This window comes from Oncorhynchus gorbuscha, unplaced genomic scaffold (genome assembly GCF_021184085.1).
Source record: "Oncorhynchus gorbuscha isolate QuinsamMale2020 ecotype Even-year unplaced genomic scaffold, OgorEven_v1.0 Un_scaffold_6506, whole genome shotgun sequence".
Lineage (NCBI taxonomy): Eukaryota > Metazoa > Chordata > Actinopteri > Salmoniformes > Salmonidae > Oncorhynchus > Oncorhynchus gorbuscha.
The window spans coordinates 1-20,901 of record NW_025750091.1 but is presented as its reverse complement, the minus strand read 5'-3'; the positions used below and the strand labels follow the sequence as shown (position 1 = coordinate 20,901).

The following is a 20,901-nucleotide window of genomic DNA, read 5'->3' as shown; positions in this document are numbered from 1 at the left end:
GACCAACATGTAAAAGCCACTGTGTCTCTTCCCTGCTAGGAGTGAAGCCCTTCAAGTGTTCCCTGTGTGACTACGCCAGCCGCAGTAAGAGCAACCTGAAGGCCCACATGAGCAGACACACCACGGAGAAGAAGCACCTGTGTGACATGTGTGGCAAGAAGTTCAAGTCCAAGGTCACTCTGAAGAGCCACAAGCTGATGCACACAGAGGACGGTGAGAGAGAACCCACAAACGCTTTGAGATCTAGGATGAGTCCCAAATGGTACGCTATTCCCTATATAGTGCACTACTTTAGACCTGGTCAGAGTTCCTGGTCAAAAGTAGTGCACTATATAGGGCTCTGGTCAGAGTTCCTGGTCAAAAGTAGTGCAGTATATAGGGCTCTGGTCAATAGTAGTGCACTATATAGGGCTCTGGTCAAAAGTAGTGCACTATATAGGGCTCTATATAGGGCTCTGGCTAATAGTAGTGCACTATATAGGGCTCTGGTCAATAGTAGTGCACTATATAGGGCTCTGGTCAAAAGTAGTGCACTATATAGGGCTCTATATAGGGCTCTGGCCAATAGTAGTGCACTATATAGGGCTCTGGTCAATAGTAGTGCACTATATAGGGCTCTGGTCAATAGTAGTGCACTATATATGGAATAGGGAGCCATTTGGGATCTAGTTGGGTAGTTAACATTGAAGTATTTTACCTTTGACTGTACTAACCAGCAGGTGAGTCTGTCTCTGTCCCTCCATACTGTAGGGTTAGGTATGTACCTCCATACTGTAGGGTTAGGTATGTCCCTCCATACTGTAGGGTTAGGTATGTACCTCCATACTGTAGGGTTAGGTATGTACCTCCATACTGTAGGGTTAGGTATGTCCCTCCATACTGTAGGGTTAGGTATGTACCTCCATACTGTAGGGTTAGGTATGTACCTCCCTCCATACTGTAGGGTTAGGTATGTACCTCCATACTGTAGGGTTAGGTATGTCCCTCCATAATGTAGGGTTAGGTAATGTACCTCCATACTGTAGGGTTAGGTATGTCCCTCCATACTGTAGGGTTAGGTATGTCCCTCCATACTGTAGGGTTAGGTATGTCCCTCCATACTGTAGGGTTAGGTATGTCCCTCCATACTGTAGGGTTAGGTATGTCCCTCCATACTGTAGGGTTAGGTATGTCCCTCCATACTGTAGGGTTAGGTATGTCCCTCCATACTGTAGGGTTAGGTATGTACCTCCATACTGTAGGGTTAGGTATGTCCCTCCATACTGTAGGGTTAGGTATGTCCCTCCATACTGTAGGGTTAGGTATGTACCTCCCTCCATACTGTAGGATTAGGTATGTACCTCCATACTGTAGGGTTAGGTATGTACCTCCATACTGTAGGGTTAGGTATGTACCTCCATACTGTAGGGTTAGGTATGTCCCTCCATACTGTAGGGTTAGGTATGTCCCTCCATACTGTAGGGTTAGGTATGTACCTCCATACTGTAGGGTTAGGTATGTACCTCCATACTGTAGGGTTAGGTATGTCCCTCCATACTGTAGGGTTAGGTATGTACCTCCATACTGTAGGGTTAGGTATGTCCCTCCATACTGTAGGGTTAGGTATGTACCTCCCTCCATACTGTAGGGTTAGGTATGTACCTCCCTCCATACTGTAGGGTTAGGTATGTACCTCCTCCATACTGTAGGGTTAGGTATGTACCTCCATACTGTAGGGTTAGGTATGTACCTCCATACTGTAGGGTTAGGTATGTCCCTCCATACTGTAGGGTTAGGTATGTACCTCCATACTGTAGGGTTAGGTATGTCCCTCCATACTGTAGGGTTAGGTATGTACCTCCATACTGTAGGGTTAGGTATGTCCCTCCATACTGTAGGGTTAGGTATGTACCTCCATACTGTAGGGTTAGGTATGTACCTCCATACTGTAGGGTTAGGTATGTCCCTCCATACTGTAGGGTTAGGTATGTACCTCCATACTGTAGGGTTAGGTATGTCCCTCCATACTGTAGGGTTAGGTATGTACTTCCCTCCATACTGTAGGGTTAGGTATGTCCCTCCATACTGTAGGGTTAGGTATGTACCTCCCTCCATACTGTAGGGTTAGGTATGTACCTCCATACTGTAGGGTTAGGTATGTCCCTCCATACTGTAGGGTTAGGTATGTACCTCCATACTGTAGGGTTAGGTATGTACCTCCATACTGTAGGGTTAGGTATGTACCTCCATACTGTAGGGTTAGGTATGTACCTCCATACTGTAGGGTTAGGTATGTCCCTCCATACTGTAGGGTTAGGTATGTACCTCCATACTGTAGGGTTAGGTATGTACCTCCATACTGTAGGGTTAGGTATGTACCTCCATACTGTAGGGTTAGGTATGTCCCTCCATACTGTAGGGTTAGGTATGTACCTCCATACTGTAGGGTTAGGTATGTCCCTCCATACTGTAGGGTTAGGTATGTCCCTCCATACTGTAGGGTTAGGTATGTACCTCCATACTGTAGGGTTAGGTATGTCCCTCCACACTGTAGGGTTAGGTATGTACCTCCCTCCATACTGTAGGGTTAGGTATGTACCTCCATACTGTAGGGTTAGGTATGTACCTCCTGTCTCTGTCCCTCCATACTGTAGGGTTAGGTATGTCCCTCCATACTGTAGGGTTAGGTATGTACCTCCATACTGTAGGGTTAGGTATGTCCCTCCATACTGTAGGGTTAGGTATGTCCCTCCATACTGTAGGGTTAGGTATGTACCTCCATACTGTAGGGTTAGGTATGTACCTCCATACTGTAGGGTTAGGTATGTCCCTCCATACTGTAGGGTTAAGGTATGTCCCTCCATACTGTAGGGTTAGGTATGTCCCTTCATACTGTAGGGTTAGGTATGTCCCTCCATACTGTAGGGTTAGGTATGTACCTCCATACTGTAGGGTTAGGTATGTCCCTCCATACTGTAGGGTTAGGTATGTACCTGATGAGTATTGTCATCCTGTCTCTGTCCCTCCATACTGTAGGGTTAGGTATGTACCTCCATACTGTAGGGTTAGGTATGTCCCTCCATACTGTAGGGTTAGGTATGTCCCTCCATACTGTAGGGTTAGGTATGTACCTGATGAGTATTGTCATCCTGTCTCTGTCCCTCCATACTGTAGGGTTAGGTATGTCCCTCCATACTGTAGGGTTAGGTATGTCCCTCCATACTGTAGGGTTAGGTATGTACCTCCATACTGTAGGGTTAGGTATGTCCCTCCATACTGTAGGGTTAGGTATGTCCCTGCATACTGTAGGGTTAGGTATGTACCTCCATACTGTAGGGTTAGGTATGTACCTCCATACTGTAGGGTTAGGTATGTCCCTCCCTCCATACTGTAGGGTTAGGTATGTACCTCCATACTGTAGGGTTAGGTATGTCCCTCCATAATGTAGGGTTAGGTAATGTACCTCCATACTGTAGGGTTAGGTATGTCCCTCCATACTGTAGGGTTAGGTATGTCCCTCCATACTGTAGGGTTAGGTATGTCCCTCCATACTGTAGGGTTAGGTATGTCCCTCCATACTGTAGGGTTAGGTATGTCCCTCCATACTGTAGGGTTAGGTATGTCCCTCCATACTGTAGGGTTAGGTATGTCCCTCCATACTGTAGGGTTAGGTATGTCCCTCCATACTGTAGGGTTAGGTATGTACCTCCATACTGTAGGGTTAGGTATGTCCCTCCATACTGTAGGGTTAGGTATGTCCCTCCATACTGTAGGGTTAGGTATGTACCCCTTCCATACTGTAGGGTTAGGTATGTACCTCCATACTGTAGGGTTAGGTATGTACCTCCATACTGTAGGGTTAGGTATGTCCCTCCATACTGTAGGGTTAGGTATGTCCCTCCATACTGTAGGGTTAGGTATGTACCTCCATACTGTAGGGTTAGGTATGTACCTCCATACTGTAGGGTTAGGTATGTCCCTCCATACTGTAGGGTTAGGTATGTACCTCCATACTGTAGGGTTAGGTATGTCCCTCCATACTGTAGGGTTAGGTATGTCCCTCCATACTGTAGGGTTAGGTATGTACCTCCATACTGTAGGGTTAGGTATGTACCTCCATACTGTAGGTTAGGTATGTACCTCCATACTCGTAGGGTTAGGTATGTACCTCCATACTGTAGGGTTAGGTATGTACCTCCATACTGTAGGGTTAGGTATGTCCCTCCATACTGTAGGGTTAGGTATGTCACCTCCATACTGTAGGGTTAGGTATGTCCCTCCATACTGTAGGGTTAGGTATGTCCCTCCATACTGTAGGGTTAGGTATGTCCCTCCATACTGTAGGGTTAGGTATGTCCCTCCATACTGTAGGGTTAGGTATGTCCCTCCATACTGTAGGGTTAGGTATGTACCTCCCTCCATACTGTAGGGTTAGGTATGTACCTCCATACTGTAGGGTTAGGTATGTACCTCCATACTGTAGGGTTAGGTATGTACCCTCCATACTGTAGGGTTAGGTATGTCCCTCCATACTGTAGGGTTAGGTATGTCCCTCCATACTGTAGGGTTAGGTATGTACCTCCATACTGTAGGGTTAGGTATGTCCCTCCATACTGTAGGGTTAGGGTATGTACCCCTCCATACTGTAGGGTTAGGTATGTACCTCCTCCATACTGTAGAGGTTAGGTATGTACCTCCCTCCATACTGTAGGGTTAGGTAAGTACCTCCATGTCTGCAGGGTTAGGTATGTCCCTCCATACTGTAGGGTTAGGTATGTACCTCCATACTGTAGGGTTAGGTATGTCCCTCCATACTGTAGGGTTAGGTATGTACCTCTCCATACTGTAGGGTTAGGTAATGTCCCCTCCATACTGTAGGGTTAGGTATGTACCTCCCATGCCTATACTGTAGGGTTAGGTATGTACCTCCATACTGTAGGGTTAGGTATGTCCCTCCATACTGTAGGGTTAGGTATGTACCTCCATACTGTAGGGTTAGGTATGTACCTCCCATACTGTAGGGTTAGGTATGTACCTCCATACTGTAGGGTTAGGTATGTACCTCCATACTGTAGGGTTAGAGTATGTCCCTCCACACTGTAGGGTTAGCGGTGCACCTGCACTGTAGGGTTAGGTATGTACCTCCATACTGTAGGGTTAGGTATGTACCTCCATACTGTAGGTGTTAGGTATGTCCCTCCATACTGTAGGGTTAGGTATGTACCCTCCCATACTGTAGGGTTAGGTATGTCCCTCCATACTGTAGGGTTAGGTATGTGCTACCTGGCCACTGCCTAGGGGGTTAGTATGTCCCTCCACACTGTAGGGTTAGGTATGTACCTCCCTCCATACTGTAGGGTTAGGTATGTACCTCCATACTGTAGGGTTAGGTATGTACCTCCTGTCTCTGTCCCTCCATACTGTAGGGTTAGGTATGTCCCTCCATACTGTAGGGTTAGGTATGTACCTCCATACTGTAGGGTTAGGTATGTCCCTCCATACTGTAGGGTTAGGGTATGTCCCTCCATACTGTAGGGTTAGGTATGTACCTCCATACTGTAGGGTTAGGTATGTCCCTCCATACTGTAGGGTTAGGTATGTCCCTCCATACTGTAGGGTTAGGTATGTCCCTCCATACTGTAGGGTTAGGTATGTCCCTCCATACTGTAGGGTTAGGTATGTCCCTCCATACTGTAGGGTTAGGTATGTACCTCCATACTGTAGGGTTAGGTATGTCCCCTCCATACTGTAGGGTTAGGTATGTACCTGATGAGTATTGTCATCCTGTCTCTGTCCCTCCATACTGTAGGGTTAGGTATGTACCTCCATACTGTAGTGGTTAGGGTATGTCCCTCCATACTGTAGGGTTAGGTATGTACCTGATGAGTGTATCCTGTCTCTGTCCCTCCATACTGTAGGGTTAGGTATGTCCCTCCATACTGTAGGGTTAGGTATGTCCCCTCCATACTGTAGGGTTAGGTATGTACCTCCATACTGTAGGGTTAGGTATGTCCCTCCATACTGTAGGGTTAGGTATGTCCCTCCATACTGGAGTTAGGTATGTCCCTCCATACTGTAGGGTTAAGGTATGTCCCTCCATACTGTAGGGTTAGGTATACCTCCATACTGTAGGGTTAGGTATGTGCACTCCATACTGTAGGGTTAGGTATGTCCCTCCATACTGTAGGGTTAGGTATGTACCTCCATACTGTAGGGTTAGGTATGTCCCTCCATACTGTAGATTGGTATGCCTCCCTCCATACTGTGGGTTAGGTATGTACCTCCTCCATCATAGGGTTAGGTATGTACCTCCCTCATACTGTAGGGTTAGGTATGTACCTCCATACTGTAGGGTTAATTATGTCCTCCATACTGTAGGGTTAGGTATGTACCTCCATACTGTAGGGTTAGGTATGTCCCTCCCATACTGTAGGGTTAGTATGTACCTCCATACTGTAGGGTTAGGTGTGTCCCTCCATACTGTTAGGGTTAGGTATGTACCTCCATACTGTAGGGTTAGGTATGTCCCTCCATACTGTAGGGTTAGGTATGTCCCTCCATACTGTAGGGTTAGGTATGTACCTCCATACTGTAGGGTTAGGTATCCCTCCATACTGTAGGGTTAGGTATGTCCTCATACTGTAGGGTTAGGTATGTCCCTCCATACTGTAGGGTTAGGTATGTCCTCATACTGTAGGGTTAGGTATGTCCTGCATACTGTAGGGTTAAGTATGTACCTCCATACTGTAGGGTTAGGTATGTACCTCCATACTGTAGGGTTAGGTATGTACACTCCCATACTGTAGGGTTGGAGTATGTACCTCCATACTGTAGGGTTAGGTATGTCCCTCCATAATGTAGGGGTTAGGTATGTACCTCCATACTGTAGGGTTAGGTATGTCCCCTCCATGCTGTAGGGTTAGGTATGTCCCTCCATACTGTAGGGTTAGGTATGTCCCTCCATACTGTAGGGTTAGATATGTCCCTCCATACTGTAGGGTTAGGTATGTCCCTCCATACTGTAGGGTTAGGTATGTCACTCCATACTGTAGGGTTAGGTATGTCCCTCCATACTGTAGGGTTAGGTATGTCCCTCCCATACTGTAGGGTTAGGTATGTACCTCCCATACTGTAGGGTTAGGTATGTCCCTCCACACTGTAGGGTTAGGTATGTACCTCCATACTGTAGGGTTAGGTATGTACCTCCATACTGTAGGGTTAGGTATGTACCTCCATACTGTCTTAGGTATGTCCTCCATACTGTAGGGTTAGGTATGTCCCTCCATACTGTAGGGTTAGGTATGTCCCTCCATACTGTAGGGTTAGGTATGTCCCTCCATACTGTAGGGTTAGGTATGTACCTCCATACTGTAGGGTTAGGTATGTACCTCCATACTGTAGGGTTAGGTATGTACCTCCATACTGTAGGGTTAGGTATGTCCTCCATACTGTAGGGTTAGGTATGTCCCTCCATACTGTAGGGTTAGGTATGTACCTCCATACTGTAGGGTTAGGTATGTACCTCCCTCCATACTGTAGGGTTAGGTATGTACCTCCATACTGTAGGGTTAGGTATGTCCCTCCATGCTGTAGGGTTAGGTATGTCCCTCCATACTGTAGGGTTGGTATGTCCTCCATACTGTAGGGTTAGGTATGTCCCTCCATACTGTAGGGTTAGGTATGTACCTCCATACTGTAGGGTTAGGTATGTCACTCCATACTGTAGGGTTAGGTATGTACCTCCATGACTGTATTGTTATATGTCCTCCATACTGTAGGGTTAGGTATGTCCCTCCATACTGTAGGGTTAGGTATGTACCTCCATACTGTAGGGTTAGGTATGTACCTCCATACTGTAGGGGTTAGGTATGTACCTCCCTGTAGGGTTAGGTATGTCCCTCCCATACTGTAGGGTTAGGTATGTACCTCCATACTGTAGGGTTAGGTATGTACCATACTGTAGGGTTAGGTATGTACCTCCATACTGTAGGGTTAGGTATGTCCCTCCATATGTAGGGTTAGGTATGTACCTCCATACTGTAGGGTTAGGTATGTACCTCCATACTGTAGGGTTAGGTATGTCCCTCCATACTGTAGGGTTAGGTATGTCCCTCCATACTGTAGGGTTAGGTATGTCCTCCATACTGTAGGGTTAGGTATGTCCCTCCATACTGTAGGGTTAGGTATATACTGTAGGGTTAGGTATGTCCCTCCATACTGTAGGGTTAGGTATGTCCCTCCATACTGTAGGGTTAGGTATGTACCTCCATACTGTAGGGTTAGGTATGTCCCTCCATACTGTAGGGTTAGGTATGTCCTCCATACTGTAGGGTTAGGTATGTACCTCCATACTGTAGGGTTAGGTATGTACCTCCATACTGTAGGGTTAGGTATGTCCTCCCTCCATACTGTAGGGTTAGGTATGTACCTCCATACTGTAGGGTTAGGTATGTACCTCCCTCTGTCCCTCCATACTGTAGGGTTAGGTATGTACCCTCCATACTGTAGGGTTAGGTATGTCCTCCATACTGTAGGGTTAGGTATGTCCCTCCATACTGTAGGGTTAGGTATGTCCCTCCATACTGTAGGGTTAGGTATGTACCTCCATACTGTAGGGTTAGGTATGTACCTCCATACTGTAGGGTTAGGTATGTCCCTCCATACTGTAGGGTTAGGTATGTCCCTCCATACTGTAGGGTTAGGTATGTCCCTCCATACTGTAGGGTTAGGTATGTCCCTCCATACTGTAGGGTTAGGTATGTACCTCCATACTGTAGGGTTAGGTATGTCCCTCCATACTGTAGGGTTAGGTATGTACCTGTCTCCCCTCCATACTGTAGGGTTAGGTATGTACCTCCATACTGTCTCTGTCCCTCCATACTGTAGGGTTAGGTATGTCCCTCCATACTGTAGGGTTAGGTATGTACCTCCATATTGTCATCCTTCTCTGTCCCTCCATACTGTAGGGTTAGGTATGTCCCTCCATACTGTAGGGTTAGGTATGTCCCTCCATACTGTAGGGTTAGGTATGTACCTCCATACTGTAGGGTTAGGTATGTCCCCTCCATACTGTAGGGTTAGGTATGTCCCTCCATACTGTAGGGTTAGGTATGTACCTCCATACTGTAGGGTTAGGTATGTACCTCCATACTGTAGGGTTAGGTATGTCCCTCCATACTGTAGGGTTAGGTATGTCCTCCATACTGTAGGGTTAGGTATGTACCTCCATACTGTAGGGTTAGGTATGTCCCTCCATACTGTAGGGTTAGGTATGTACCTCCATACTGTAGGGTTATGTATGTCCATCCATACTGTAGGGTTAGGTATGTCCCTCCATACTGTAGGGTTAGGTATGTCCCTCCATACTGTAGGGTTAGGTATGTCCCTCCATACTGTAGGGTTAGGTATGTCCCTCCATACTGTAGGGTTAGGTATGTACCTCCCATACTGTAGGGTTAGGTATGTCCCTCCATACTGTAGGGTTAGGTATGTCCCTCCATACTGTAGGGTTAGGTATGTCCTCCATACTGTAGGGTTAGGTATGTCCTCCATACTGTAGGGTTAGGTATGTCCCTCCATACTGTAGGGTTAGGTATGTCCTCCATACTGTAGGGTTAGGTATGTACCTCCCATACTGTAGGGGTTAGGTATGTCCCTCCATACTGTAGGGTTAGGTATGTCCCTCCATACTGTAGGGTTAGGGTATGTCCCTCCATACTGTAGGGTTAGGTATGTCCCTCCATACTGTAGGGTTAGGTATGTCCCTCCATACTGTAGGGTTAGGTATGTCCCTCCATACTGTAGGGTTAGGTATGTACCTCCATACTGTAGGGTTAGGTATGTCCCTCCATACTGTAGGGTTAGGTATGTACCTGCATACTGTAGGGTTAGGTATGTCCTCCATACCATACTGTAGGGAGTTACCTGATGAGTATTGTATGTACCCCTCCATACTGTAGGGTTAGGTATGTCCCTCCATACTGTAGGGTTAGGTATGTCCCTCCATAATGTAGGGTTAGGTATGTACCTCCATACTGTAGGGTTAGGTATGTCCTCCCATACTGTAGGGTTAGGTATGTCCCTCCATACTGTAGGGTTAGGTATGTACCTGATTAAATTGTCATCCTGTTCCCTCCATACTGTAGGGTTAGGTATGTGCAGGTACCTCCATACTGTAGGGTTAGGTATGTCCCTCCATACTGTAGGGTTAGGTATGTCCTCTCCATACTGTAGGGTTAGGTATGTACCTCCATACTGTAGGGTTAGGTATGTCCCTCCATACTGTAGGGTTAGGTATGTTAGGTATGTCCCTCCATACTGTAGGGTTAGGTATGTCCCTCCATACTGTAGGGTTAGGTATGTCCCTCCATACTGTAGGGTTAGGTATGTCCCTCCATACTGTAGGGTTAGGTATGTCCCTCCATACTGTAGGGTTAGGTATGTACCTCCATACTGTAGGGTTAGGTATGTACCTCCATACTGTAGGGTTAGGTATGTCCCTCCATACTGTAGGGTTAGGTATGTACCTCCATACTGTAGGGTTAGGTATGTCCTCCATACTGTAGGGTTAGGTATGTCCCCTCCATACTGTAGGGTTAGGTATGTCCCTCCATACTGTAGGGTTAGGTATGTACCTCCATACTGTAGGGTTAGGTATGTCCCTCCACTGTAGGGTTAGGTATGTCCCTCCCTCCATACTGTAGGGTTAGGTATGTCCCTCCATACTGTAGGGTTAGGTATGTCCCTCCATACTGTAGGGTTAGGTATGTACCTCCCATACTGTAGGGTTAGGTATGTACCTCCATACTGTAGGGTTAGGTATGTCCCTCCATACTGTAGGGTTAGGTATGTCCCTCCATACTGTAGGGTTAGGTATGTCCTCCATACTGTAGGGTTAGGTATGTCCTCCATACTGTAGGGTTAGGTATGTACTCCATACTGTAGGGTTAGGTATGTACTCCATACTGTAGGGTTAGGTATGTACCTCCCATACTGTAGGGTTAGGTATGTCCCTCCATACTGTAGGGTTAGGTATGTACCTCCATACTGTAGGGTTAGGTATGTACCCTCCATACTGTAGGTTAGGTATGTACCTCCCTCCATACTGTAGGGTTAGGTATGTACCTCCATACTGTAGGGTTAGGTATGTACCTGTACTGTAGTTAGGTATGTACCTCCTCCATACTGTAGGGTTAGGTATGTCCCTCCATACTGTAGGGTTAGGTATGTCCCTCCATACTGTAGGGTTAGGTATGTCCTCCATACCATACTGTAGGGTTAGGTATGTCCCTCCATACTGTAGGGTTAGGTATGTACCTCCATACTATAGGGTTAGGTATGTACCTCCATACTGTAGGGTTAGGTATGTCCTCCATACTGTAGGGTTAGGTATGTCCCTCCATACTGTAGGGTTAGGTATGTACCTCCACACTGTAGGGTTAGGTATGTACCTCCATACTGTAGGGTTAGGTATGTACCTCCATACTGTAGGGTTAGGTATGTCCCTCCATACTGTAGGGTTAGGTATGTCCCTCCATACTGTAGGGTTAGGTATGTCCTCCATACTGTAGGGTTAGGTATGTCCCTCCATACTGTAGGGTTAGGTATGTCCCTCCATACTGTAGGGTTAGGTATGTCCTCCATACTGTAGGGTTAGGTATGTACCTCCCTCCATACTGTAGGGTTAGTATGTACTGGAGTATGTCCCTCTGTCCTCCATACTGTAGGGTTAGGTATGTACCTCCATACTGTAGGGTTAGGTATGTACCTCCATACTGTAGGGTTAGGTATGTACCTCCATACTGTAGGGTTAGGTATGTCCCTCCATACTGTAGGGTTAGGTATGTACCTCCATGAGTAGGGTTAGGTATGTCCCTCCATACTGTAGGGTTAGGTATGTCCCTCCATACTGTAGGGTTAGGTATGTCCCTCCATACTGTAGGGTTAGGTATGTCCCTCCATACTGTAGGGTTAGGTATGTACCTGATGAGTATTGTCATCCTCCATACTGTAGGGTTAGGTATGTACCTCCTGTATGTCCCTCCATACTGTAGGGTTAGGTATGTCCCTCCATACTGTAGGGTTAGGTATGTACCTCCATACTGTAGGGTTAGGTATGTCCTCCATACTGTAGGGTTAGGTATGTCCCTCCATACTGTAGGGTTAGGTATGTACCTCCATACTGTAGGGTTAGGTATGTCCCTCCATACTGTAGGGTTAGGTATGTAGGGTTAAGGTATGTCCCTCCATACTGTAGGGTTAGGTATGTACCTCCATACTGTAGGGTTAGGTATGTCCCTCCATACTGTAGGGTTAGGTATGTACCTCCATACTGTAGGGTTAGGTATGTCCTCCATACTGTAGGGTTAGGTATGTACCTCCATACTGTAGGGTTAGGTATGTCCTCCATACTGTAGGGTTAGGTATGTCCCTCCATACTGTAGGGTTAGGTATGTCCCTCCATACTGTAGGGTTAGGTATGTCCCTCCATACTGTAGGGTTAGGTATGTGTCATCCTGTCTCTGTCCCTCCATACTGTAGGGTTAGGTATGTCCCTCCATACTGTAGGGTTAGGTATGTACCTCCATACTGTAGGGTTAGGTATGTCCCTCCATACTGTAGGGTTAGGTATGTCCCTCCATACTGTAGGGTTAGGTATGTACCACCCCATCCATACTGTAGGGTTAGTATGTCCTCCATACTGTAGGGTTAGGTATGTACCTCCATACTGTAGGGTTAGGTATGTCCCTCCATACTGTAGGGTTAGGTATGTCCCTCCCATACTGTAGGGTTAGGTATGTACCTCCATACTGTAGGGTTAGGTATGTCCCTCCATACTGTAGGGTTAGGTATGTACCTCCTGATGGTTAGGTATGTACCTCCATCCTGTAGGTCTGTCCCTCCATACTGTAGGGTTAGGTATGTCCCCCTCCATACTGTAGGGTTAGGTATGTACCACCATGACTGAGTTATTGTCATCCTGTCTCTGTCTCCATACTGTAGGGTTAGGTATGTCCCTCCATACTGTAGGGTTAGGTATGTCCTCCATACTGTAGGGTTAGGTATGTCCCTCCATACTGTCCCTCCATGTAGGGTTAGGTGTCCCTCCATACTGTAGGGTTAGGTATGTACCTCCATACTGTAGGGTTAGGTATGTACCCTGATGAGTATTGTCATCCTGTCTCTGTCCCTCCATACTGTAGGGTTAGGTATGTCCCTCCATACTGTAGGGGTTAGGTATGTACCTCCATACTGTAGGGTTAGGTATGTCCCTCCATACTGTAGGGTTAGGTATGTACCATACATTACTGTAGGGTTAGGTATGTCCCTCCATACTGTAGGGTTAGGTATGTCCCTCCATACTGTAGGGTTAGGTATGTACCTCCATACTGTAGGGTTAGGTATGTACCTCATCATACTGTAGGGTTAGGTATGTCCCTCCATACTGTAGGGTTAGGTATGTACCTGATGAGTATTTGTCATCATACTGTAGGGTTAGGTATGTACCTCCATGACTGTAGGGTTAGGTATGTCCCCTCCATACTGTAGGGTTAGGTATGTACCACCTGATGAGTATTGTCATCCTGTCTCTGTCCCTCCATACTGTAGGGTTAGGTATGTCCCTCCATACTGTAGGGTTAGGTATGTACCTCCATACTGTAGGGTTAGGTATGTCCTCCATACTGTAGGGTTAGGTATGTCCCTCCATACTGTAGGGTTAGGTATGGGGTTAGGTATGTACCCTCCATACTGTAGGGTTAGGTATGTACCCTCCATACTGTAGGGTTAGGTATGTCCCTCCATACTGTAGGGTTAGGTATGTCCCTTCCATACTGTAGGGTTAGGTATGTACCCATACTGTAGGGTTAGGTATGTACCTCCATACTGTAGGGTTAGGTATGTCCCTCCATACTGTAGGGTTAGGTATGTACCTGATGAGTATTGTCATCCTGTCTCTGTCCCTCCATACTGTAGGGTTAGGTATGTACCTCCATACTGTAGGGTTAGGTATGTCCCTCCATACTGTAGGGTTAGGTATGTACCTCCATACTGTAGGGTTAGGGTACCTGAGAGTATTGTCACCTGTCTCTGTCCTCCATACTGTAGGGTTAGGTATGTACCTCCATACTGTAGGGTTAGGTATGTCTCCCATACTGTAGGGTTAGGTATGTACCTCCATACTGTAGGGTTAGGTATGTCCCTCCATACTGTAGGGTTAGGTATGTACCTCCATACTGTAGGGTTAGGTATGTACCTCCATACTGTAGGGTTAGGTATCCATACTGTAGGGTTAGGTATGTCCCTCCCATACTGTAGGGTTAGGTATGTACCTCCATACTGTAGGGTTAGGTATGTACCTCCATACTGTAGGGTTAGGTATGTACCTCCATACTGTAGGGTTAGGTATGTCCCTCCATACTGTAGGGTTAGGTATGTACCTCCATACTGTAGGGTTAGGTATGTCCCTCCATACTGTAGGGTTAGGTATGTCCCTCCATACTGTAGGGTTAGGTATGTCCCTCCATACTGTAGGGTTAGGTATGTCCCTCCATACTGTAGGGTTAGGTATGTACCTCCATACTGTAGGGTTAGGTATGTCCTCCATACTGTAGGGTTAGGTATGTACCTGATGAGTATTGTCATCCTGTCTCTGTCCCTCCATACTGTAGGGTTAGGTATGTCCCCCTCCATACTGTAGGGTTTAGGTATGTCCCTCCATACTGTAGGGTTAGGTATGTCCCTCCATACTGTCATCCTGTCTCTGTCCCTCCATACTGTAGGGTTAGGTATGTCCCTCCATACTGTAGGGTTAGGTATGTCCTCCATACTGTAGGGTTAGGTATGTCCCTCCATACTGTAGGGTTAGGTATGTCCCTCCATACTGTAGGGTTAGGTATGTACTCCATACTGTAGGGTTAGGTATGTCCCTCCATACTGTAGGGTTAGGTATGTACCTCCATACTGTAGGGTTAGGTATGTACCTCCATACTGTAGGGTTAGGTATGTACCTCCATACTGTAGGGTTAGGTATGTACCTCCATACTGTAGGGTTAGGTATGTACCACCTGATGAGTATTGTCATCCTGTCTCTGTCCCTCCATACTGTAGGTTAGGTATGTCCCTCCATACTGTAGGGTTAGGTATGTACCTGATGAGTATTGTCATCCTGTCTCTCTGTCCCTCCATACTGTAGGGTTAGGTATGTCCCTCCATACTGTAGGGTTAGGTATGTCCCTCCATACTGTAGGGTTAGGTATGTACCTGATGAGTATTGTCATCCTGTCTCTGTCCCTCCATACTGTAGGGTTAGGTATGTCCCTCCATACTGTAGGGTTAGGTATGTACCTGATGAGTATTGTCCCTCCATCCTGTAGGGTTAGGTATGTCCCTCCATACTGTAGGGTTAGGTATGTACCCCTGATGAGTATTGTCATCCTGTCTCTGTCCCTCCATACTGTAGGGTTAGGTATGTCCCTACATACTGTAGGGTTAGGTATGTCCCTCCATACTGTAGGGTTAGGTATGTACCTCATACTGTCATCCTAGGTATGTCCCTCCATACTGTAGGGTTAGGTATGTCCCTCCATACTGTAGGGTTAGGTATGTACCTGATGAGTATTGTCATCCTGTCTCTGTCCCTCCATACTGTAGGGTTAGGTATGTCCTCCATACTGTAGGGTTAGGTATGTACCTGATGAGTATTGTCATCCTGTCTCTGTCCCTCCATACTGTAGGGTTAGGTATGTCCTCCATACTGTAGGGTTAGGTATGTCCCTCCATACTGTAGGGTTAGGTATGTACTCCATACTGTAGGGTTAGGTATGTACCTGATGAGTTTGTCATCCTGTCTCTGTCCCTCCATACTGTAGGGTTAGGTATGTCCCTCCATACTGTAGGGTTAGGTATGTACCTGATGAGTATTGTCATCCTGTCTCTGTCCCTCCATACTGTAGGGTTAGGTATGTCCCTCCATACTGTAGGGTTAGGTATGTCCTCCACACTGTAGGGTTAGGTATGTCTCCCTCCATACTGTAGGGTTAGGTATGTACCTCCATACTGTAGGGTTAGGTATGTACCTCCTGTCCCTCCATACTGTAGGGTTAGGTATGTCCTCCATACTGTAGGGTTAGGGTATGTACCTCCATACTGTAGGGTTAGGTATGTCCCTCCCATACTGTAGGGTTAGGTATGTCCCCTCCATACTGTAGGGTTAGGTATGTACCTCCATACTGTAGGGTTAGGTATGTACCTCCATACTGTAGGGTTAGGTATGTCCCTCCATACTGTAGGGTTAGGGTATGTCCCTCCATACTGTAGGGTTAGGTATGTCCCTTCATACTGTAGGGTTAGGTATGTCCCTCCATACTGTAGGGTTAGGTATGTACCTCCATACTGTAGGGTTAGGTATGTCCCTCCATACTGTAGGGTTAGGTATGTACCTGATGAGTATTGTCATCCTGTCTCTGTCCCTCCATACTGTAGGGTTAGGTATGTCCCTCCATACTGTAGGGTTAGGGTATGTCCCTCCATACTGTAGGGTTAGGTATGTCCCTCCATACTGTAGGGTTAGGTATGTACCTGATGAGTCTTGTCATCCCATGTAGGTTAGGGTATGTCCCTCCATACTGTAGGGTTAGGTATGTCCCTCCATACTGTAGGGTTAGGTATGTCCCTCCATACTGTAGGGTTAGGTATGTCCCTCCATACTGTAGGGTTAGGTATGTACCTCCATACTGTAGGGTTAGGTATGTACCTCCATACTGTAGGGTTAGGTATGTACCTCCATACTGTAGGGTTAGGTATGTACCTCCATACTGTAGGGTTAGGTATGTACCTCCATACTGTAGGGTTAGGTATGTACCCTCCATACTGTAGGGTTAGGTATGTACCACCATACTGTAGGGTTAGGTATGTCCCTCCATACTGTAGGGTTAGGTATGTACCACCTGATGAGTATTGTCATCCTAGGGTATGTCCCTCCATACTGTAGGTTAGGTATGTCCCTCCATACTGTAGGGTTAGGTATGTCCCCCTCCATACTGTAGGGTTAGGGTATGTCCTCCATACTGTAGGGTTAGGTATGTCCCTCCATACTGTATCCGTTAGGCATGTCCCTCCATACTGTAGGGTTAGGTATGTCCCTCCATACTGTAGGGTTAGGTATGTCCTCCATACTGTAGGGTTAGGTATGTACCTCCATACTGTAGGGTTAGGTATGTACCTCCATACTGTAGGGTTAGGTATGTACCTCCATACTGTAGGGTTAGGTATGTACCTCCATACTGTAGGGTTAGGTATGTACCACCATACTGTAGGGTTAGGTATGTCCCTCCATACTGTAGGGTTAGGGTATGTACCACCCATACTATTGTCATCCTTAGGGTCTGTCCCTCCATACTGTAGGGTTAGGTATGTCCCTCCATACCGTAGGGTTAGGGTATGTCCCTCCATACTGTAGGGTTAGGTATGTCCCTCCATACTGTAGGGTTAGGTATGTACCTGATGAGGGTTGTCATCCTGTCTCTGTCCTCCATACTGTAGGGTTAGGTATGTCCCTCCATACTGTAGGGTTAGGTATGTACCTGATGAGTATTGTCATCCTGTCTCTGTCCCTCCATACTGTAGGGTTAGGTATGTCCCTCCATACTGTAGGGTTAGGTATGTACCCTCCATACTGTAGGGTTAGTTATGTACCACCTGGATGAGTATTGTCATCCTGTCTCTGTCCCTCCATACTGTAGGGTTAGGTATGTACCTCCATACTGTAGGGTTAGGTATGTACCTGATGAGTATTGTCATCCTGTCTCTGTCCCTCCATACTGTAGGGTTAGGTATGTACCTATGAGTATTGTCATCCTGTCTCTGTCCCTCCATACTGTAGGGTTAGGTATGTACCTGATGAGTATTGTCATCCTGTCTCTGTCCCTCCATACTGTAGGGTTAGGTATGTCCCTCCATACTGTAGGGTTAGGTATGTACCTGATGAGTATTGTCATCCTGTCTCTGTCCCTCCATACTGTAGGGTTAGGTATGTACCTGATGAGTATTCAGTCATCCTGTCTCTGTCCCTCCATACTGTAGGGTTAGGTATGTACCTGATGAGTATTGTCATCCTCCTGTCCCTCCATACTGTAGGGTTAGGTATGTCCCTCCATACTGTAGGGTTAGGTATGTCCCTCCATACCGTGGTCTGTCCCTCCATACTGTAGGGTTAGGTATGTACCTCCATACTGTAGGGTTAGGTATGTACCTCCATACTGTAGGGTTAGGGTATGTCCCTCCCATACTGTAGGGTTAGTACCTCCATACTGTAGGGTTAGGTATGTCCCTCCATACTGTAGGGTTAGGTATGTACCTCCATACTGTAGGGTTAGGTATGTCCCTCCATACTGTAGGGTTAGGTATGTCCCTCCATACTGTAGGGTTAGGTATGTACCTCCTCCATACTGTAGGGTTAGGTATGTACCCTCCACACTGTAGGGTTAGGTATGTACTGTCCTCCCTCCATACTGTAGGGTTAGGTATGTACCTCCATACTGTAGGGTTAGGTATGTACCCCTGTACTCTGTCCTCTCCATACTGTAGGGTTAGGTATGTACCTCCATACTGTAGGGTTAGGTATGTACCTCCATACTGTAGGGTTAGGTATGTCCCTCCATACTGTAGGGTTAGGTATGTCCCTCCATACTGTAGGGTTAGGTATGTACCTTCATACTGTAGGGTTAGGGTATGTCCTCCATACTGTAGGGTTAGGGTATGTACCTCCATACTGTAGGGTTAGGGTATGTCCCTCCATACTGTAGGGTTAGGTATGTCCCTTCATATTGTCAGGGTTAGGTCTGTCCCTCCATACTGTAGGGTTAGGTATGTACCTCCATACTGTAGGGTTAGGTATGTACCTCCATGAGTAGGGTTATCCTATGTACCTGATGAGTATTGTCATCCTGTAGGAAATAGTCTGTCCCCTCCATACTGTAGGGTTAGGTATGTACCTCCATACCGTAGGGTTAGGGTATGTACCTCTCCATACTGTAGTATTGTCATCCATACTGTAGGGTCTATGTACCTCCATACTGTAGGGTTAGGTATGTACTCTCCATCCATACTGTAGGGTTAGGTATGTCCCTCCATACTGTGTTGTGTATGTACCTCCATACTGTAGGGTTAGGTATGTCCCTCCATACTGTAGGGTTAGGTATGTACCACCTGATGAGTAATATTGTCATCCTGTCTCTGTCCCTCCATACTGTAGGGTTAGGCATGTCCCTCCATACTGTAGGGTTAGGTATGTCCTCCATACTGTAGGGTTAGGTATGTCCCTCCATACTGTAGGGTTAGGTATGTCCCTCCATACTCTGTAGGGTTAGGTATGTACCTCCATACTGTAGGGTTAGGTATGTACCTGATGAGTATTGTCATCCTGGTATGTCCCTCCATACTGTAGGGTTAGGTATGTACCTCCATACTGTAGGGTTAGGTATGTTCCTCCATACTGTAGGGTTAGGTATGTCCCTCCATACTGTAGGGTTAGGTATGTACCTCCATACTGTAGGGTTAGGTATGTACCTGATGAGTATTGTCATCCTGTCTCTGTCCCTCCATACTGTAGGGTTAGGTATGTCCCTCCATACTGTAGGGTTAGGTATGTACCTGATGAGTATTGTCATCCTGTCTCTGTCCCTCCATACTGTAGGGTTAGGTATGTCCCTCCATACTGTAGGGTTAGGTATGTCCCTCCATACTGTAGGGTTAGGTATGTACCTGATGAGTATTGTCATCCTGTCTCTGTCCCTCCATACTGTAGGGTTAGGTATGTCCCTCCATACTGTAGGGTTAGGTATGTACCTCCATACTGTAGGGTTAGGTATGTCCCTCCATACTGTAGGGTTAGGTATGTCCCTCCATACTGTAGGGTTAGGTATGTCCCTCAATACTGTAGGGTTAGGTATGTCCCTCCATACTGTAGGGTTAGGTATGTCCCTCCATACTGTAGGGTTAGGTATGTCCCTCCATACTGTAGGGTTAGGTATGTACCTGATGAGTATTGTCATCCTGTCTCTGTCCCTCCATACTGTAGGGTTAGGTATGTCTCTCCATACTGTAGGGTTAGGTATGTACCTGATGAGTATTGTCATCCTGTCTCTGTCCCTCCATACTGTAGGGTTAGGTATGTCCCTCCATACTGTAGGGTTAGGTATGTACCTGATGAGTATTGTCATCCTGTCTCTGTCCCTCCATACTGTAGGGTTAGGTATGTCCCTCCATACTGTAGGGTTAGGTATGTCCCTCCATACTGTAGGGTTAGGTATGTACCTCCATACTGTAGGGTTAGGTATGTACCTGATGAGTATTGTCATCCTGTCTCTGTCCCTCCATACTGTAGGGTTAGGTATGTACCTCCATACTGTAGGGTTAGGTATGTCCCTCCATACTGTAGGGTTAGGTATGTCCCTCCATACTGTAGGGTTAGGTATGTCCCTCTATACTGTAGGGTTAGGTATGTACCTGATGAGTATTGTCATCCTGTCTCTGTCCCTCCATACTGTAGGCAAGCAGTTCCAGTGTACAGAGTGTGATTACAGCGCTGCACAGAAACCTCTACTGGTACGACACATGGAGCAGCACGCCTCTTTCAAGGTAATCAGAGGAGGGCCGTCTCTCTATATAAAGCTTTTATAATACAGTCACTAGCATCAACGTATCAACACCAGCCTCTAACAGGTTCAACTTCCACTACCATGAAGTACATTTGGACAGCTTAAGGGAGCAGCACAATGTTCCCTCAGAAAAAAAGGACCCTTTCTAGTCTTCATTATTGAAGCCCATTGAAATGTGTTTTCCACAGCCCTACCGCTGCGGCCACTGTCACTACTCCTGTAACATAGCAGGACCCCTGAAGAGACATTACAGCAAGAAGCACCC

At 46.6% G+C, this 20,901-nt stretch overlaps 1 protein-coding gene across 1 annotated transcript; it reads left to right on the top strand.

The window, feature by feature from the left end:
- Positions 1-42: 42 nt before the first annotated feature.
- On the top strand, positions 43-20,895 carry LOC124029479 (zinc finger protein ZFAT-like; the record flags this gene model as incomplete). Its single annotated transcript, XM_046341172.1, has 3 exons — positions 43-213; positions 20,528-20,616; positions 20,825-20,895. Coding segments are annotated over 3 exons (331 nt in total), but the record flags the coding sequence as incomplete, so codon positions are not given.
- Between the last annotated feature and the right edge of the window lie 6 nt (positions 20,896-20,901).